Raw genomic sequence first — 22,351 nt, 5'->3', positions numbered from 1 at the left:
GTGAGAAGGTGAAGTAAACTGTTTGGCCACACCAAGGGTGTACCAAGCGCCTTTTCTTGGTTTTGTGCTGAAAGACACCCATTAACTAACTTTTGATATTCACCCCCAAAAATTCACTTCTCTGTTAAAAGTGGTTTCCAACAATATTTAATAGGCTAATTGGGAATGCCTCTGATTGTTTTAATCTGTCATTCTGTGTTGACAAACTCCCAATAAGGCTCTGATTATTGGCATTGTGGCTCCGGTTTAGCCATGACAGAGATCACGGTTCACTTAACAATTGAATTCCTCAGCTTTCTTTTGGGTATTTTTATGGATAGAATATAGCCGTAGATGCTATTCCCACTGATCACAAAAGAAAAGTGCACTATGTAGTGTCCCTTGGGCTTAAAACAGGAAATCACAAATCTCAGAGTTGTGCTGATAGTGTTCCTATTGAAAGTTAAGGGGCTGTAATGCCCATGTTATTCAGTGAGAGCACTATCAGGATAGACTGAATGGGCACAGTACCTCATGCAGCGGTGCACCATTATTTCTACTGCTTAGATGATGACTTGTCCTGCATATAACATTTAATAACCATTAATTCTAAAAGAAATATTCTGAAAAGACTTACTGAACACATCTCCTCTTTGTTTTCCTTGGTCCTCGATCCTGTTATTGTCTGGTATCTTGGTAGAGAACCAAGGGTATGCTGTTGTAACAGCTATTGGTGATTTGGGTGTTGGTGGTTTCGTTGGTGGTTGAGGAGGTCTTGTAACTGGTTGAGGTGGCCTTGTGACTGGTTGAGGTGGCCTTGTCGCTGGTTGAGGTGGCCTTGTTGCTGGCTGTGGTGGCCTTGTTGCTGGTTGAGGTGGCCTTGTTGCTGGCTGTGGTGGCCTTGTTGCTGGCTGTGGCGGCCTTGTTGCTGGCTGTGGAGGCTTGGTTGCTGGCTGCGGAGGCCTAGTTACTGGCTTTGGTGCTGGCCTTGTTACAGGATTAGGTGGTCGTGTTACAGGTGGAGCTGGCTTAGTTGTGGGTTTGGGTGTCTTTGGTTGAGGCTTTGCTGTAATAGAGGGTGAGGGAGGCCACTTAGGATGTCTGGAGCCAAAGTCTGGGATCCTGTTGCTGCTTCCTTCACTACCACTTAATGTGCTGCCATTTCCTTTAATTATGTTTCTCATATTATCTTTACCTGGTAGAAAATTATGTGGACCCAGTGGATCAATCATCACACGGGGAATAGCTGTAGGAAAAAACAACATAGCATTATCTGCCATCTCTATATTACTAATGCAATATGTAGAAATATAGTTTTCATATTCACAATAGACAATGTACTAAATAACAAGTAAAAAGGAAGAAATTGACCTCTTTTTCTCCAGTGATCAAAAATATTACACACCAGAAGGCTATGCAGCTTCATAATGAAATCTATTGGTGAGCTTCAGACAATAACTAGTGAACATCTAGTTCGTAAAAATGGTTTAAAGTTTTCATATGTATTTAATTTCAATATAGAGATAAAACACAATGATAAATCTTGTATTTTATAACATAAACTTCTAAAGCATTTAAAGATATTTCTTGCTCTTCAAAGAAAGATTAAGTACTGTAAAATACAGTGGCATGTAAAAGTTTGGGCACCCCTGGTCAAAATATTTCTTATTGTGAACAGTTAAGCAAATTGAAGATGAAATGATCTCTAAAAGGCCTAAAGTTAAAGATGACACATTTCCTTTGTATTTTAGGCAAAAAAAATATATATATATTGTAATTTTTTACATTTTAAAAATTACAAAAAGGAAAATGGGCTGATGGAAATGTTTGGGCACCCTTTGTGATTTGGAGATTTGTGGGCTCAGATAACTTTGACCAAGGTTCCAGACCTTAATTAGCCTGTTAAGGTTATGGCTTGTTCACTATCATCGTTAGGAAAGGCCAGGTTATGCAAATTTCCCATCTTTATAAAAACCCAGCCTACTCTAACCTTGTGCCAAAAAAACAGCAGCAATAGGTTCTTCTAAGCAGCTGCCTAGCACTCTGAAAATGAAAATGGTGGAGGCCCACAAAACAGGAGACGGCTATAAGAAGATAGGAAAGGGTTTTCACGTTTATTTATTTATTTATTTATTTTGCCCTTTCCTTAGTTCGAAATGTAATTAAGAAATGACAGTTAACAAAAACAGTGGAGGTCAAGATAAGGTCTGGAAGACCAAGCTAAATTTCGGTGAGAGCAGCTTGTAGGATTGCTAAAGCGGTAAATCAGAACACCTGCTTCACTGCAAAAGACCTTCATAAATATTTAGCAGACTCTGGAGTTGTGGTACATTGTTCTACTGTTCAGAGACACCAGCACAAATATGGCCTTCATGGAAGAGTCATCAGAAGAAAACCTCTCTTGCTTCCTCACCATATAATTCAGTGTCAGAAGTATGCAAAAGAATATCTAAACAAGCCTGATGCATTTTGGAAACAAGACCTGTGGACTGATGAGGTTAAAATAAAACTCTTTGGCAACAATGATCAAAGGTATGTTGTGGCGAAAAAAGGGCACAAAATTTCAGGAAAAGAACATCTCGCCAATCATTAAGCATGGGGGTGGATCAATCATGCTTTGTGTTAGAACTCTCCTGTTAGTTTTTTTCTATCTTGCTGGTCACATGACCTTGTTTGCCTATTTAATCCTGCTCCGCCCTCCTGGCCTTGCTGGACTTCATTGTAATTTCTACTCTTAAGTTAGCCTGGTGCTTTGTTACCTTTCTCAGTCTGTTTAGCTTGGTCTTCGGACCTTTATGTTCTATGTTGTGTGTTTGTCTTTTACTGCTACAATTTCTGCTAGGAGGTGCCCAACTTTATCCCAGTCCCTAGTTCTTGTAGGGATCCCTCCCTTGCATCTATAGGTCTTCGTACAGACTAGCCGAGGACTTTAGCGGGTCTGATCGTAGGATCAGGTTCCCCGTTACATCGTAGGGATCTAGCTTAGTTCTATTGTAGGGACAGATCTCCTTTCTTTCCTTAGTGCTTGTAGCAGATCATAACACTTTGGGGTTGTGATACACCCAATGGCATGAGGAATATTTCACGGGTACAGGGAAGAATGAATTCAATGAAATTTCAACAAATTTTTTATGCAAACATAAAACCATCTGTAAAAAGCTGAAGTTGAAAAGAGGATGACTTCTACAAATGGATAATGATCCTAAACACACGTCAACATCCATAATAGAATACCTCAAAAAAGCGAAAGCTGAAGGTTTTACAATGGGCCTCACAGTCCCCTAATCTGAATAACATTGAAAATCTGTGGCTAGACCTCAAGATAGCAGTGTATGCAAGACGACCCAGGAATCTCACAGAACTGGAAGAATTTTCCAAGGAAGAATGGAAGAAAATCCCTTAAACAAGAATTGAAAGACTCTTGTCTGGCTACTAAAAGCGTTTACAAGCTGCGATACTTTCAAAAGGAGGTGCTACTAGGTACTAACCATGCAGGGTACCCAAACTTTTGCATCAGCCTTTTTCCTGTTTGTAATTTTTAAAATGTAAAAGATGAATATACATTTTTTTTTGCCTAAAATACAAAGTAAATGTGTCATCTTTTATTTTAGGCCTTTTAGAGATCATTTCCTCTTCAACTTGCTTAACTGTTCCCAATAACAGTAATTTTGACCAGGGGTGCCCAAACTTTTACATGCCACTGTATATTGCTATTCTCCCTGTAATGGTTAATAACTTTCTTTACCTTGCTTAAAGCATAATGCATTGCACATCTACAGAAAAGCGGTATTGTACAGGATAACAGTGTGAACACTTAAATAACACATACGTGTGCAGTCAGCTCCATTGCCCCGGTAGCCTTCATTGCACTTGCACTTGTAGGATCCTTGTGTGTTGTAGCATCTTGCATAGTTACTGCATTGATAGTCCCCAGTATAACACTCATCGATATCTGTCCATAGAGATAAAATAAGAATACAAAAGTCACATCCGCAATAACTAGAGACATGGCCTAAATTGGAGTATATCTCATCCTATCATTTCCGGTGGTATTACTAACCTTGGCAGTCTTTTCTGTAAAAGAATACTTGTTTATTGCATACATTATCAAAGTACTGACGTCCACTGGTGTCAGTGATATTGGGCAAACACAAGTGCCCTATATAAAAAGCTTGAACTTACCGAAGCACTGGTATTTCCCATGCGCATGGATTAAGTCATGTCCGGGATAGCATTTGCAAATATAGCTTCCAAATGTGTTTACACACTTCCTAAATCTTGGACATACAGCCTTTCCTGTTGTGCACTCATCAACATCTAGCAAAGAGACATTACGGAAAAATGCACATTAGTGTCTTACATAAAAGAATGAATACTGTGGTAATTAATGTATCAAAATATGTAAAGAATGCAAGAACAACCCCAAATGGGTAACACCCAATTGTCAATTTACTGATACATTTCTACAAATATTAACAGAGGAACGGCACAAAGCAGTTATAAACAGAGATTCTCCAAAATTGTTCCCTTTTTTTGTTTTTACATTTAGTAACCAATGAAAGTGTTTGCAGTGAACTTACAGCACACTCCAGTGCAGACAGTAATAGACCTCAATCAAACTACTGGACACTATGTTGTCCCAACTTTTTATAGTGCGGATATATATTTCGCAACACGGTATAGAAACTTTTCACCAGTTACTGTGTTGAATTAGGGTTTCATTCAAACCACTTTTTAGGCACAAACTCATTAGGTCCAATTTCATAAAGAGCTAATTACCCAATCAGTATTTTTTGGGTGTGGAAGAAAACCAGAATTCTGGAGCAATTGTATGAAAACACCAGGATTACAATGCATGCTACTAGGCAGCAGTGTCTGCTACTAAGCCCAAGCCAGAAGAAGGGCCGGACAGATTGGATTTCAAGATCTTTCTTTCCCCTGAACACATTAGGTGGTCGATTAATCCTGTCTAAATCAGAATGTTCAGCCAACATTTATCTAATAAGTATGTGCCCTCTACTATGACCACAGACCGACAGATCTTTAGCCTATACTGGTGAACAGAAAAACATCAGCATTTGTCATTGGCCTGATTCTCAGCTCCATTGCCATATCAGGCTGGATCATACATTGCCAGATGAAAGGATTGATGCCAGGTCCATGGGAAAGAACTACTGTACATGTTAAGATAATAATGTTACCGTAATTTAGTCTGATATTTACCGATTACTATCATGATTTGTATAACACTATTGTTAGTTACCCTACAGCCATGCCAACACCCAACATCGCAAATCAACTGTCATTTTCACATGTACGGATTTCGGAACCTGGAGAAAATCTTGGTAGATTACTGATTACAGAGTGAATTTCGGGTACCACTTACCCACACATGTTCTGCCATCTGCTCCTAGCTGCAACCCGGGAGAAGGACAGCGGCATCGGACCTCTCCTTTTACAACATCACATCCATATTGACAGTTTGCCATAGAGCAGGTATGTGCATCTGAAGGAAGATTTATATAATGTTTATGATTTATAGTTTTATTATTACTCATAATAGTAGTAGTACAACTATATATGCAATATTCCTAGATTCAGTTCCTATGTCTATGGTCAGTACTAGACCTGTCCCTGTTACCATATTAATTATTCACTTAAAAAATATTGGCATTTATAAAACTGTTATTACTGTTGTCAGTGATCAAATGGCATCCAGGTAGAGCCGTCTACACAGTACACAAAAGTCAGCTGAACATGCCAGTACCGGCAGGATGATCGGTAGACAGTCTGATGTGTGTGGGGTCCTCCTGACTCTCCCCCTGGATATAGTCCACTGTCAGAGGCGTCCGGAAGTGGCGCTCATAAAAAACACAAGGGCTTTTGGCCGAGCTGTGAGAGTCAGGGGAGATAGCTGTCGGGTGAATGATCTTTTAGCCGACAGCTATCTAATGTGCACAGGCGTCTTTAGATATTAGGTAGTTTGCTAACAGATCTAGAAACCAAAATAATAGATATCTCCCTTTCTTTCAAACTCGCCATTTTCATTGGTACAAGCATTTACAAAAGTGACTTCATGTGAGCACAAACAAACCCATTTGTAGTGTTTGCAAAATGGGAACAAGAAGAACAGAGATCAATGCCAGCGGTCATACATTTCAATAGATCAGCAGCCACTAATGAGGGTATGACAATGCCAGGCGGAGGACAGACATACTTGAACACGTTCCATCGGGCATCATCATGTATCCGTTCAGACAATAGCACTTGTAGCTCCCATATGTATTCATGCAGCGGTACTTGCATGGTCGAGGCTTTAGTCCACATTCATTTAGATCTGTATGGAGTAAAATACTTTTTAAATTTTGAAAATCTTAAATATATCAGCATGTTTCAATGACAGGACTGTAGCAGAAGAACAATTAACATGTGAGTGGTTAGCATGTCCTTAGTTAATAGAACCTGAGGATGATGCAATATTTCTCTAGATTGATTTGTGGGACCATTTGGTCAGTTCTTTACTCATAGAACCAAGAAACCTCCTAAAAGTCTATTGCACTGTCCTATGACAACATAATCAGACTATCCGTAGTCAGTAATAATGGAGACACATAGATCTGCATAGGAGCTGTAGACACAAAACAGCATTATATTTTTAATTAAGTACCAGACGATACGCAGATTTGTTCTCCTGTTTAACATAAAAAAAATATTTAAAAAATGATTGCAAAAGTGTAGAGTGTAAAATTATATTTATCAGCACCTTCTTGTCCAAATCTCAATTCCTTAAGAATCCATTTGTACCATTACACCAGGGCAGTAATATGAGTACCCGGGAGAGTTGGGGAAGATAACTGTTGGCAGACTGATGGTTTGATGGACAATTATCTTGCTTGTGTGCAATATTTGGAGGTAGGGAATGAAGACGTAAGTTACATATTGACCAATTCCTATGGTTGTTTCTATAGCCGTAAACTGAAAGGAAAACTGCGGCCTGGAACTTGAAGCGAACAGTTATAGGTTTGCACAGGTTTATTCCTTCATCTCCCAGGAGCATCTATTCACTAGTTAGACAGCAGAAATCATGACATTTCACAAAATACGTAACAATAATCTACCGAAAACAGATTGATATTAAGAAATGTTGTAGATTTCTCAATTGAACATATTAGCATGCCGCACATGGGAAATGCACAGAAAACAGCTCAAGTCAAGTTTCTTCCATGAAGTTTGGTGTTCAGCCAGAAAATGTGCTTCAGGTGAAGACAGAAGAAAAGCCCAGGCACATACAAGAACTATAGTGTGGTCACAGGATCCAGAAATTATATTTAAGATAAAGGTTTGTCTTCTATAAAGCTTTATACTTTACTTTAAAGTATATGTCGTCATCTAAATGGCCAGATCCCACCCTGAACACAAGTGGATGCCTACAGGTTGGTAGACCAACATTGTCCTACTAACAATACCATGACATTATTATACCTATCGCTTGGCAGACAGATATCCCCAGGACTCCCCTATACACAGGAACGCTCACTGAGCGTTTCTGTGGTCTCTATGAGAAAGCCACAGCAGGTTGCCAGCTAGACATTTTATTTTTTTTTTTGGCCAGCGGCTCAAAAAATCACAGACAATATTTTTTATGGAGATATTGGAAAACCATAACAAATCATTATGATTATAAGTGATAGATGTCTAAGCCCATCATTCTGATATGTAGACATCAGCTGCATTCACTGTAAAATGATGATAAATACAGTCAAAAGAAACTGTATATGTTTCTTTAGCCCCAAAAAAATCATGGACAAGCTAAATTTTTTTTACAGACAAGGCAAAAAAGTGCCCTATTTTTACGGACTGTCTTGGAATTTCTAGACGGTTGGCAACCCTAGAGACACAGCCAGGATCATCTAGCAGTAGCTTATCTCCCTGCCAATAAAAGGGATTGTACTATTGAATTTCAACCTCCTGATCCTTATTTCCCGACATAATTTGTCAGAGCACAGTCGGAGTGCATTGGATGGTCAGCGGATCCTGACTAATCAGCAGGTTCATACGATTTGTATCTAATATGTATGAGGGCCTTAACTAGACAGATTCTCCAAATTATCTTGTAGCATTCAACAGAATGTACAGGGATTACAGTATGTGCATCAGCAGTAAATAAAGGATATCATCATCGTGTTAGAAAGTTTTTGGGACAACTGTGCAGTGCTTGTCTGTATTTTCCCTGCGCTCATTATTGTAGATGAGTGATAAATTTAATTTGTGGGAAAATTCCCTTTATTATTTTACATTTTCTAGGGTGCATTGCCATTTTACTAATTTATGTTGCATGAATCTGCAATGTAGCACATGGGCCCATACTGTTCTGGAGAAACACAGTTTCTATTCTGAATCATTAAAAGATTCATTCACTTTTATGTGGTATAAATCACATTACAGGTAAATATTCCCAAACAGACAATGGAGCGAAGGGCATGATGTTGGGGCTGAGTGAAGCTGTACAGACAGGGTTTGCGCACACAGCTTTCTCATATTGTATACAGAATATCTGACTTATAGCAATGAAACCACTTATCAAATGGCTAATGATCGTTTGACGGTCAGACATCAATAGAAACAATCGTTCATTTCACCAAAACAGCCGATGTTTGGTATGGTCTAAATATGCCATATCAAATTACTTTTATATTATGTGTTTGGGAGACCGTAAAGGGAACCTATCACCAGATTTTTGCCACCCTATCTGAGTGCAGAATGATGTTGCGGCAGAGACCCTGTTTGCAGTGATGTGTCACTTACTGGGCTGCTTGCTGTCATTTTGATAAAACCACTATTTCATTAACTGCAGATCTATCAGTTCTCTGAATTCAGAGCTCTTTATTATTCTGATTATTTTGCCCACATCACTGATTGACAGCTTTCTGTCTACAATGTGCATAGGCAGAAACTGGTAAGACAAGATAATACAGAGCTCAGGAATATGGAGAACTACATGGCAGCGGGTTTACTTGTCCTCTAGTGATAACCTCCTGCAGCTAAAATTGATTTTACCAAAACTACAGCAAGCAGCCCTGTAAGTGACATATTACTGGAATTAGGGTCTCTGTCTCTACATCATGCTGCTCTCAGATTAGGTGGCAAAAACCTGGTGAGAGATTTCCTTTGAGACTATAGTTCCCTATTAAAGCGAAAGTGAGTATAGATGGTGCTGTAGGAATAGACAGGCTGGATAGAATAGATACAGAATAGATGTCATTCTCAGAAAAGGAAGGTTCTTGCGTTCCATATATGACTTGCATGCCTTTGAAAGCCTGGTCTTTAAGGCAAAGCCATCAGTCCTGCGATAAGAGAGGCAGCCTTCTGCCAAAGAGTCTGCTCATTCTTCTACAGCCATGCTTGAACGAGGAGTGCACTGGCGTAATAGACAATAGATATTCTCACCCCCGGGAGGGAACTCTGTAGTTGGATAGTCGACAGGATAGAAAACAGGCACTTCATGATACCAGTCAGGCTGGATGGTCAATAGGCGCTCATCTTCATATGAAGGAGGAATATAAGGTCAACAATTCTTGTGTGTGGATTGTGGATTACATAAGGAAACCAATAAAATATGAAACAGTAGGGCTTATTCACACATACTGCAATACTGCATAGGAGGACCATGTACTAAACAATATCCACAAGAGCTTTATTTACCTAGTGCAAGAATGAAAGAAAATGTCTAATAGTCATGGTTATATATAAAGGTGGCATCTATGTACAAATCACAAAACCCCACACCACTGATTAGTAGTTTTCCGTGTTCAGTGTACATTGACATAAAGCTCCTAATCAGTGGTGGGGGCAGGGTTACACAGAGCAGTTAGTTGACTAGGAGGCACGAGACACCAAGTCCTGTAGTGATAATCTCCTGCTGATAAAACACTGATTTTTATTAAAACTACAATAAACAGCCTAGTAAATGAGTAAATGAGACATCATTGGAATTAGGCTCTTAGCACCTACATCATGCTGCTCTCCGATACCATAGCAAAAACCTGATGGCATAAGCGCAGATCTGCCATTCTCGGCAGTGTTCAATGCACGTTGGAGCTATGCTGTTCAGCAGTGTTCAATGTATACATGATCTTGATAAAAATATCTAAAAGATATGCCCAGACAACCTCTTTACAGGCCATTTATACAGGCCGATAATTTGAATAAGCATTCCTAGGAACGATCACTCCCAATTACTGGCTCGCTAATTGGATGTTTTATACCGACATAAAAATCATTGTTATCAAAAGCACATCGTCCTGTGTAAATAGGAGGTATGGTGGCAATAATATGCATGCTGTATAGCTACAAAACAATTGCATTCATAAATGTTCATTCCCATACAACTTAAAAGAACCTTTAAAGTACAGATCGACTTTTATAGGCAGAAATCTGCCCAACCAAATGAAACTTTAGATAACCATTAATGGGAGCTATAGAATACATTTACTCAGTGTTTAGAAACTGATGAGAAATATTGATGTTCATTTGCAGCAATAATCTGATCTGGAGGGTTCTGAGTAGTGAGACCCCCTCCCCAGCCCTCATTATTATCAGAGTAATAATCAAATGTTAAACATTTCAATTCTCCCAAAACTACCATGCTGTTTTCTAGTTTCACACTTTTACAGCATTTTTGCTACATACACAGTGCTTTGGTTTATGGGGAAGAATTTTGGAATTAGTAGTGTTTTTTTTTATTTAAATGCAGGATTTTCAGTATGACTCAATAGATTTTCCAAAATAGAGTGACAAAACATTAGCTTACAGTTACCATATTGTGTCAGGTTTTCAACACGAACAGTACATGGATCTACAGAAGATCAATCCTACAAACCTTTCTTGATATAATATTGGTTGCCATTGGGTTTATTCTGTAATTTTAATCAACACAATACAGTTAGGTTGTATTTTAATTGTTACGTAATAGAGTTGAGCAAAAGGATTGGCAAGATCTGGTCCTGCAGCCATGTGGTTACTCTGTAACCACCCGACCAGAGCCATGTGAATCTTCTCCTACCTACGACATCCCTACAAGGTTGATAACCGTGCAGAAATTCCAGGACAGTCCGTAAAAATAGGGCACTTTTTTACCTTGTCTGTAAAAAAAAAGGCGTCTGTGATTTTTTTTGAAGCTAAAGAAACTTATACAGATTATTATAACTTTATCATCATTTTACATCTCACAGTGAATGCAGCTAATGTCTACATATCATAATTATGGGCTGTAACTATGTATCATTGATAATCATAATGATTTGTTATGTTTTTTTCAATGTGTCCATAAAAAATATTGTTTGTCCACAATTTTTTGATAAGCTATCCAGTAAAAATAAAAAAGTCAAGTTGGCAACCCTGCATCCCCAGTACCAACATCAGTACATTGAGGCACAATGCAGGCATGACGCTGTGTGGGCAACTAAAAGAAGAGACGGGAATGCTGAAGGTAGAAGGTTCACAGTGTTCTGGTCTGGTGGCCAAGGACAACTGACATGACGGCTAGACCAGGGTCCGGCAAATCATTTTGCTCAACTTAATTATGTAATAATTTGTCAAAACGTACAGGCAATACCTAAGCGATATTAAAAGAGCCCACGTACCTTGATTGCAAGTTTTTCCAGTGTATCCCGGGTGACATTTGCACTTATTGGGGCCTATACACTCCCCATGCTTACATCCTGGTTGGCAAACGGCTACAGAAAAAGAGATAGAAAAGATTAACATTGACCCGTCACTATTGTATATTTCATTAGTTTATTTCCCCCAATTTTAATTTGTTGCTTAAGATGACCTAAAAGATTCAGAATCAATAACACTATGGTTTAATTCCATATGATTACCAAAAATAGATGACACATAACAGTATGTAAAGAATTTACATGACAAATTTATTAGTAAAAAAAATCGATAAAGGTAGAAACAGGCAAGGAAGATACCCAACAGAAGATGGCAATCAGGGTAAGTATATAAATTAGATGTAAAATAGATGACATTACACAGCCTCAATACATAATAATCAACTCCTACAATATTATATCACAAAAGACATACCTGTAGAGTAAACATGCCTATATCAATTCAAGCTAAAAGTACAAATTCAATTAATAAAGTGCAGAGTGCTAAAGAAAATAGTCTGACAGGACCATTTCTGACATCCTGAGAGTTTAAAAGCAATGAATACTATGTCCAAAGAGTCATGTATATAAAGATACCATGAAGAAGTAGTAAAATAGTCAGGACATGAGATCAAATACTGACCGCAGTGTGCCACCACTCATCCGACGCGCGTTTCACCATATGCCTTATTCTCATCAAAGCATCTATATTTTTACTAATAAATTCTTTACATACTGTTTTTATATGTCATGTATTTTTGGTATTCATGAGTTTAGACAAACAACGCCCATATTTAGCTCATTTTGTGTTGTTTAGCACAATTCCATATGATGTTAAAAAGAGCTGTATGGATTTTTTCTTTTTTTTAGGACTATGCATTTTTTATTACAAAAAAAAATCGATTATGCTTGGACTAAAACATTACATTTAATGAATAAAGTTGACATTCCTCTAAGATTTGGAATTAAAAACCTTCAGGAGAATCAAAATCTATAAGTGCAGCTTTATCAATGTATCAATAATACGAGGATAATATTGTTTCACCTGTACAGGTGTGATATATGATATATGCTTCACGTCTTTATATGGACAAAACAATATGTGCACACTAAAAACTCTTCCCTTCCGACAACACATCCCAATGTAAAGCATTAAATTAACCTCATTTTTATATATCTGTTACAATCTGGGAAAGGGAAATATAATTGTCCTTGTTGAAAAGCCTGTAACACTGTAACAAGCCATAACACTGACATGTGCACAAATGAAGGCTGAGTTCACGTTACATTTTTATTTTGTAACTTAGCTGCATCGTCGCAAAATTGCATGGCTTTTGATTTACTTTTATAAAAATCCACAAAGCCAAATCCACAACAAATTTTACAGATTTTTCTGCAGATTCAGTGTTGAATTTGGATTCCAATCACATTTACATTTGTCCCGTGTAGACTTAGGGTGCATTTACAATGGCTGATAATCGTGAATGAGAGTAAATAGGAATGCTCATTTCTAGTGATGAGCGAGCGTGCTCGTTTAACCCTTTCGCCAAGCAAGCTCGGATGCTTTCCGAGTATCTTCGGCATGCTCGTATATTAAGTTTGAGTCCCTGTGTCTGCATGATTTATGGCTGTTAGTCAGCCTCAACACATGTGAGGATTCCCTAACAAAAAGGCAATCTCTGCATGTGTTGAGGCTGATTAATAGCCATAAATCATGCAGACACAGGGACTCGAACTTAATGTACGAGCACGCCGAAGATACTCGGAAAGCACCCGAGTATGCTCGGCGAAAGGGTTACACGAGCACGCTCGCTCATCACTACACATTTCCTAATAATCAGCCAGTGTAAACCGGCTGTTGCTCACCCAAGGGATAAGCAAAACGGCCCTTAGTTGGGTGAAATTAATTTTAAGCCTGCTTGAAAAAATAGTGGTCGGCAGCACATCATCCTGGATAAGCAACAGGACCTATGTTGCTGAGAACAATGACAGTCTATGAATACAGAAAAATTTTTCTCTGAGTATAGAAAGTAAGGTCCGCCTGTCTAAACAGGCCACTGAACAACCGCTGATTGGCAAAAAGGTAGCAGATCGACTGTTTTTTATTGTCCGCCATCGGCCTGTGTAAACGAGCCCATTCCTGTAAGCTCCACTGGCCCCTTGAGCTTCGCTGACACTACAGAGGCAAAACTGCATTTGATGTCAGCATCGGAGACTGGACCGTTGCAGCATGCAGGAAGTCTGGAGGCTGGGAACAGTGCACTCCTGAAGACAAACCCTTAATACAGCCATATAGTTTTAGTACCTAACTTACTTGTAAGTGTAATAATGATGGACTGCTCTTCTGCATTCCTACCCCTGAGGACAACAATCGTGCTGTGTGTATAGTGTTATGCGGTTTTACATGTAATGTGAACAGTGATGTGCATCTTATATAATGTGTTATGGTAATATACAGCATGTAAGTAATATAGAGTGTTAATGTACAATGTGAGTAGTGCATATTGCAGGGTAGGCAGGGTAGGCACAGGATTAGTTTTGGGTACGGTTCATATAGCTAAGTGGTTTAGTCTATAGGATAGGACATAGTTAATGATAGAACTAGCTCAGTGGGTGGGAACTAATGTTAATAAAAGGTGGACATTTCCTGATGAGAGCTAGAGAAGTGTAATAACAAGTCCAAGTTCAAGTCCAGTGGGCTGCTAGGGCCAGCATGTGTCTACCAGTAGAAGCAGTGGACGCCATATTAGAATCCCGAGCGGACTATTCTGTCCTGCCTGGATCCCAAGGTCTGACATAGGGGCTGCAGGGCACATGGTGTCCTTTGGCATACAAGGGAAGATGGACGGGGACACACCAAGATTAAAGGTAATGGTGCACTGCGGAACTGGAAGGGAGATCCCTGGGGCTAACATTGGGTGAAGGGATGCTCAAGGAGGAACAAATAGTAGGGCTGAAGATGTGTTGCGCTAAGAAATTAAGGAATATGAAGTGCTGTGCCCTATCCCATGTGTTGACAATTGATGAACTTGAACTGACTAGTAAATATTTGCTAGTTGCAATGAACTTGGTGTCCCCTCAATTGTGTGTGGCGGCTCCTGAGGATGGAGGTCTGGAGACAGCGGAGGACTGCGGACTACAAGTGAGTGTGATGCACCCCACACCTGACCGCACACTGGGACTGGGGCACGGTTTTCCTGTAAAGTGCCAGAGTATAGCCAGACAGCAACTCGGCCATGGCTACGGCTCGTGGCAACTTTACATAAGCACACTGTAATATAGCCCTAGTAAACCTCTCACAATTGTTGCTTTAGCTTCCTACTGGTTTACTGGTTTTACTGTTATCATAGATCCATACTTTTTTTCAGTTATCATTTCTACTATCAAATTTATCATATGCTCAGAAGTGCACATGTCTATCTTTAAGAAAAAAAAGAACACTCAAAAAGTCCCAGTTCCCTCCTGTCTTTGTATAAATTATTATTACAGCTAAAAGCAAACATTATCTTTTCTGTAAATGGAAACATCGCCCAACAGTAATAGATCTCATGACTCAGAAGGGCTTACTGGTACGTGTTCAGTGCAGACTTTAGTTTCCCATTAGCAAATGCTGTAGCCTTTATAAACTATATATTCGCTGTATGTTAATTTACAACTGCCAGTGTTTTATACTAAATGTATTAGCATTTTAACCAGAAAATAATCAAAGTAGTGTGCATAGTTCCCCAGATCAGTACACAGCTCCTAGTTCTTAGGGCTCTTTCACATGTCAGTATCTCCGGTACGTGTGGTGACAGTTTCCACACGTACCGGAGACATTGACACACGCAGACCCATTCAAATGAATGGGTCTGTGCACATGTCAGTGTTTTTCCACAGACCGTGTGTCCATGTCCTCCACACGCTGGCATGTCCGTTTTTTTGCGTACACATGGTCCGCTAAACGTCCCACACAGATGACATCCGTGTGTCATCTGTGTGACACGTACCGGCGCCTGGGAATCAGCGCTACAGCTAGCACTGTTCCCAAGCGCCGGGTGCTGAACACTGCCCTCATCATGGTTCCCTGCCAGCGCTGCCATCAGCACCAGCAGGGGACCATGATTAGGATCATAGTGTCTGCTCCCGCAGTTTCCCTGCGTAAAAGTAAGATTAAAATAATAAAATACATATACTCACCTGTCCGGAGATGTCCCCCGCTGTAATCCTCTGACCGCTGAGGCCAGGAAGCTGGGGAGAATGAGCCGCTGCAGCGAGTGGGCCCCGGAGCTGAGCTCAGTGAGTGACAGGACAGGGCTCCCGAGCGCAGCACCGTGGCCGCTCACTGGAGTGGCTCATTCTCCCCGTCTCCTTGGCATTATCAGTCAGAGGATTACAGCGAGGGATATCTCCAGACAGGTGAGTATATGGATTTTACTATTGTAATCTTATTTTTACACAGTGACGCTGCGGGAGCAGACTACTACTACCCTCATCATTGTCCCTGCTGGTGCTGATCGTAGCGCCGGCAGGGAACCATGATGAGGGCAGCGTTCAGCACCCGGTGCTTGGGAACAGTGCTAACTGTACACTGATTCCCACTGTGATCCTGATGCGGCACACGTGTGACACACAGGGGACACGGATATCTTCGGCACCGTTTTTTCCGGTACCGGAAATATACGGACATGTGAAACCGGCTTTAATGTCATCTCTTAAGAACTAGTGCTGAATTAAAGGGAAGACAGTGTAGCAAATCAGTAGGCATGACGTCTACTACATTTAATGCTCCAGTTATAATTGAGAGAATAAATTCGCAGTATTCAAGTCCAAAGTCCAGATCAATATTCTGTGGCCTCTGAACAAGAGCCCTGAGAACTTCCTCCTACCCTCTAGCAGCTCCTCTTTTGATCACTCCACAACAATGACGTTGTGCCAGGCCTGTTAATCATATGAGGAGCCGCAAATACCAAAAGGTATGGAGGTGGTTTCCAGGGCCCCCGTCTAGCGTCCACAGAATACTCACCTGGGCCTGGGTCCCGGGAATCATTTCGCTCATCTGTAGTGCCAACCTACGATTAAAACACTGCATTCTATTCTTTTACTACAAGATGACACAAGACTAATTAATTTCAATGAGGAATCTCAGTTTACAAGTGTCAAGATTATTTAGATATCATAATTTAACACAATAGGCTATGTTCACATGTTCAGTAGTTATTTCCATGTTGGGATGACAAAAACAGAAATAAAATAAATCTATTACAGCATCCATCCATTTGAATGGGGCAGAAATATCCTAAAATATCTTCAGTTTGACCTCAATCTAGCTACAATCTAATTTTCATCTGGGTTAGGCTCTGTTCACATGTCCAGTTGTCATCCTATTGTAACAGATACAGTATATATAAAAAAAACTGTTCTGGGCATGTGTAGTGTATAAAAAGTAAGTCAGATAAGACATGTCAGATCAGTGAGAATCAGACTAAAAGGCCCCCATACACATTAGACTAAACTCGGTCAAACCCAGCAATATCAGTGAGATTGGCCGTCAGTCTAATAGGGAGTTAGATTATGTTGGGGGACATAAGGGTCTGGTAGTTTCAATTTTAATGCCCAACCCTTTTATCCTCATGGAGACAATGCCAGAGCCCTGATCTTGACGTCATTGGTTCTCCCAGCAGTCAGACCAGCAGTGATCCATAAATTGCTCCCAATCTTGTTTAGAGGATAATGTACAGCGGCGACCAAAAGCCAATCACCTCATTTACACCCTATAGAGCACCTTTGGGATGAGTTGGGGCCCGTACCCATAGGAATAAAGATGAATTGTTTGCAGATTGGAAATGGAATGGAGCAAGATCCATCAAGATGTCTTGAATACTCTAGTTGCTTCAATGCCCCGTCGTTGTGATGCAGTAATTAAAGCAAGAGGTTATGTTACAAAATACTAAGTTATGTTATTGTAAACAATGAATTACTCTCTATGTTGTGATTAATAAATAGTATATGCTAAATGTTTGGCAGTCAGTTTTCTTTAATTAAATAACCATATCTATATTCAAAAGCATTTTGGTGAAAATTAAAGTCTTGCATGATGACAATTTCATGCATTTTCAAGTTCATCACCAGGAAAATGGCATCACAACAACCAGACAGAAGTGATCACACTTTTAAAAAAATGCAAAACTTTTGGTTGCCACTGTGTGTACTTTCTACAATCCCTTTAAGTCATAATATTTGTCACTGATGGGTTAGTTAGTAATCACAGCTATCTACGGTAGACCATGTGATCAGTTACAATTGGTATAAGAGTCCCAGCGTAATTTAATGAGTTGGAAAGAATTTTTTTTTTTTAAGTTATGTTTCAAATACCAAACCTACTGTATGTGATAACACTGTATTGGAGAAGATTGCATTAAATGAATCAAAAGTATTTGCATAAGGCATATACAGAATTCACACTTTAGCTAAAACAGCTACCCAATTATTAAGGCACTAATCTATATTTCTACCAATGTTTATTTTCCACGGTATGCAGGCCATTAAACTAGTGCCATTAGATGTATTGCATTTACTTGTAATGAAGCAATTCATCTGTAATGTGTCACAATTAAAATGACCTATTATCAGTAGCATAGCTACCAGGGGCAGAGGGTGCGGTCGCTACAGGCGCCAGGCTCAGAGGGGCCCACCCGGAGCTACGTACCCTCAACTATGCCGATATAGTTAAGCTGTGCGGGAGTGCAGGGAGACACAATCTCCCTTCACTAACGCTCTCCTTTCTGTAGACTGCAGGGCGCTTTAAGACTGTGGTCTACAGAACAGCAGAAGTCCAGGCGCGGTGACATCATTATGCCACAACAGGACTCTAATGTCCAGTGCGTGCTCTGGCAAAAACGTATGGGGGTATCAAAGTGTGGTGGAATCATAAGGTATGGGGGGATCATAAACTGTGAAGGCATCATAAAGTATGGGGGTAACACAAAGTGTGGGGGCATCACAAAATATGGGGGCATCAAAATGTTGGGGCATCATAAAGTGTGAGGGCATCATAAAGTACTGGGGCATCAAAGTGTGGGGGAATCATAAAGTATAGGCGCATCAAAGTGTGGGGGCATCATAAACTATGGAGGCATCATAAAGTGTGGGAGCATCATGTGACTGTGTGGTCATCATAAAGTATGGGAGCCCCTCATACATTGTAGGGACTTCTGTGGGGGGCTCTCATACAGTGTGGGGGCTACTAAAACTTGACATGGATAAAACAGAATTAATAATCTTTCCACCATCTCACTTAACCCCCCCATCTGACCTATCTATCAAAGTCAATGGTTGTCCACTCTCCCCAGTCCCACAAGCTCGCTGCTTTGGGGTAACCCTGGACTCTAATCTCTCCTTCAAACCACATATCCAAGCCCTTTCCACTTCCTGCCGACTCCAACTCAAAAATATCTCCTGGATCTGCACATTCCTCAACCACGAATCTGCAAAAACACTAGTGCATGCCCTCATCATCTCCCGCCTCGACTACTGCAACCTCCTGCTCTGTGGCCCCCCTTCTAACACTCTTACACCCCTCCAATCTATCCAAAACTCTGCTGTTTAATCCACTTGTCCCTCCGCTATTCCTCGGCCTCTCTGTCAATCCTTTCACTGGCTCCCCATTGCCCAGAGACTCCAGTTCAAAACCCTAACCTTGGCATACAAAGCCATCCACAACCTGTCTCCTCCATACATCTGTGATCTAGTCTCCCGGTACTTACCTGCACGCAACCTCCGATCCTCACAAGATCTCCTTCTCTACTCCCCTCTTATCTCCTCTTCCCACAATCACATACAAGATTTCTCTTGTGCATGCCCCCTACTCTGGAACTCTCTACCCCAACATATCAGACTCTCGCCTACCGTGGAAACCTTCAAAAGGAACCTGAAGACCTACCTCTTCCGAAAAGCCTACAACCTGCAGTAACCACCGCTCCACCATACCGCTGCACGACCAGCTCTACCCTCACCTACTGTATCCTCACCCATCCCTTGTAGACTGTAAGCCCTCGCGGGCAGGGTCCTCTCTCCTACTGTACCAGTCGCCGCCGCGTTTTTGTTCAAGATTATTGTAATTGTTTTTGCTATGTATATCCCTTTTTCACATGTAAAGCGCCATGGAATAAATGGCGCTATAATAATAAATAATAATAATAAAATACTGTGGGGGGCTCCATAAAGTGTGGGGGCCAGTATTTATTATTATTATTTATTATTATAGCGCCATTTATTCCATGGCGCTTTACATGTGAAAAAGGGGTATAATACAAGAACAATTACAATAATCTTGAACACAATGTGACAGCGACTGGTACAGGAAGAGCGAGGACCCTGCCCGTGAGGGCTCACAATCTAATGTGGGTGCCATTATAACATTTTGGGCCTACTGTGAGAGCCTCATATGGTGTGGGAGCTACTGTGGGAGGACCTCATACAGTGTGGGGGCAACTGTGGAGGACCTAATACAGTGTGGGAGCTATTGTGGGAGGCCCCTCATGCATTGTAGGGACCACTGTGGGTGACTTCCATAAAGTGTGGAAGACATTATATAGCGTGGAGCTAATGTGGGTGCCATTGTAAAATTTGGGGCCTACTGTGGAAGACCTATACAGTGGAAGACCTAATGCAAGGGCCATTATACAGTGTGGAGGCTACTGTAGGGCCATTATAGAGTGTGAGGACCATTATACAGTGTGAAGACTACTGTAGTACTCATTATACTGTGTATTGAGGAGCTGTCAGGATATCATAATGTGTATAGGGGAGCTGTGGGCCCATTGTATGGTGTATAAGGGAGCTGTGGGCCTATCGTACTGTGTATAGGAGCGCTATACATGGGGGGACTTGGGACATTATTAAATGTTAAGTGGACACTTAAGAAGCATTATTGGGGAACTCGGGGTATTGTGACTGTCAAAGGTGAACATGGGGCATTATCACTTTCTTGGGGCAAAATATGGACACTGTTTTCTAGTGAATTCGCACAGGGCATTAATATTTTCTTGTTTTCTATGAGCCACTTTTACCATCCAGAGAGTACAAAGGAAGCATTATACTTTGTAAGGGGCATAGTGGAGGACATTACTATGTGGGGCAGTAAGGAGCACTGTTATTGTGCCAAACACCAGGTGCAGAACGGACACATACGGCAGCAGCGGCTCAGCATTGCGGTATATGCAGGATGATGAGTTTGTTCAGGTTGGGAATAGATGGGGACGGTTCTGAAAATGTGAGGTATGGGTTCTGTTTTGGGGTCCCAGTTAGTGTCAGAATGGGAGCTGCAGGGAATTGGTACAGTGAGTATAGCTGCTTTTATTTTTTTTACTCTTAGCAAGAGAATTTTTATCCTTTGTGGTGGTAAAAGAGGGGGGGGGGCGACTCCTGGACACCCAAAGTAACATAGTAGAATGAGCAGAGAACTGTAGGTTGACCTTTGCCGAAACCTTACCCTTCATTTTTTATGTACCAACCACTAGTTCCTATTTTCTAAAATCATATGACCTTGTCCTAATGCTTCCTCACAATTTCATTGGATCTACTTTCATCCTGAAAAATTCTAGGACATATTAATATGTAGGAATTTTACCATACATGAAAATGAACCCTGTGCGAAGACATGTGCATCACTTTGATAAATATGGATTTACAGAAATGACTGTTTTACTGGACCTATATCTTCATTATTCCTTCCTAAGCCTTAGATTGCATAACTAATGACAAAAGTGTAGGCTTTCTAGGGAACTAGGATAGTAGCAGTGTGGACATGGATATGTGCAAAAATATTGCAGGATCAATAATAGGCAGAGGCGTAGCTAGAGGTAAAGCTCAGGGGGTGAAGGGGCGTGATTGAAACATCTGAGTTGGTCCCTAACCAGGTAACCCTGATTACAGCTATGGTTGCAGACCCTAATTGTGGGTATAGTGGAACCTCAGCAGATGACCACGCTGTTACTGAGAACAAATCTTTATACAAAGACCAACACTGAAATTACCGCCATATGGTGACCATATAGTGGTAGATATCAGCCTGGCAGAAGATGTAAGAGATTAAAGTGTAGTTCCGAAAAACAGGAATTGAAGCTCGAGGAAGGTAATTTGCAAATTTCCAATGCATTCTGGGAAGAGTGAAGAGTCGCCGCGAGTCTGATGATCTTTGGGTGTAGCTGGATCGAGTTGCTTGAAGGAAATCGTCAAACCAGGAATTGAAGCTCAAAGAAGGTAATTTGCATATTTCAGGAGCATTCTTGGAAGATTAAAGAGTTGCTGCAAGTCTGAAGATCTTTGGATGTAGCTGGATTGAGCTGCTTGAAGGAAATCGTCAACTTTCTTTACAACAGTTCAACGACAATTCATTTTGTTCAACATGGAGAAGGAGGTTACCCATATGGTGAGCTGCAATGCGTACTATATGTTTACAGACTTACCAGAGGAAAAGACAAACTTTACTTGTCAAAAATGCAACCTTGTGACTCTGTTAGAGGAAAGGTCAAAGTCTTCAGGAGAGAATAGCTACACTGAAGCTCATCAAAGAAGATGAGGACTTCCTTGACAGAGCAGAAGAATCTCTTCAGAATGTTGCAAGAGAAGAACTTATCAGGGTTCCTGCATAAGCTAATGACAGAGTAGAAATAACTATTCAGAATGTTCGGAGAAGCACCTTTCAATATACCTGCAGAAGAAGAGAAATGGAA

The 22,351-nt window shown here is 40.6% G+C and overlaps 1 protein-coding gene across 5 annotated transcripts in view; it reads right to left on the bottom strand.

The window, feature by feature from the left end:
• Positions 1 to 22,351, bottom strand: part of NPNT (nephronectin) — a 116,875-nt gene that overhangs the window by 34,447 nt on the left and 60,077 nt on the right. For 2 of the 5 annotated variants that reach the window (XM_073639546.1, XM_073639556.1), the window contains 7 exons: positions 11,622 to 11,714; positions 9,427 to 9,519; positions 6,197 to 6,316; positions 5,366 to 5,485; positions 4,162 to 4,296; positions 3,809 to 3,931; positions 617 to 1,225 (listed from right to left, as the gene is read on the bottom strand). In XM_073639546.1, the coding sequence (XP_073495647.1) occupies positions 617 to 1,225; positions 3,809 to 3,931; positions 4,162 to 4,296; positions 5,366 to 5,485; positions 6,197 to 6,316; positions 9,427 to 9,519; positions 11,622 to 11,714 (1,293 nt within the window). The remainder of the gene's footprint in view (positions 1 to 616; positions 1,226 to 3,808; positions 3,932 to 4,161; positions 4,297 to 5,365; positions 5,486 to 6,196; positions 6,317 to 9,426; positions 9,520 to 11,621; positions 11,715 to 22,351) is intronic. The other 3 variants (XM_073639564.1, XM_073639582.1, XM_073639574.1) reach the window with 2 other exon arrangements.

This window comes from Phyllobates terribilis, unplaced genomic scaffold (assembly GCF_046119375.1).
Source record: "Phyllobates terribilis strain yellow unplaced genomic scaffold, ASM4611937v1 Scaffold_1__5_contigs__length_1240528914, whole genome shotgun sequence".
NCBI classification, from domain to species: Eukaryota; Metazoa; Chordata; class Amphibia; order Anura; family Dendrobatidae; genus Phyllobates; species Phyllobates terribilis.
The sequence above is the reverse complement of the archived record's forward strand: the minus strand, read 5'-3'. Positions and strand labels throughout refer to the sequence as shown.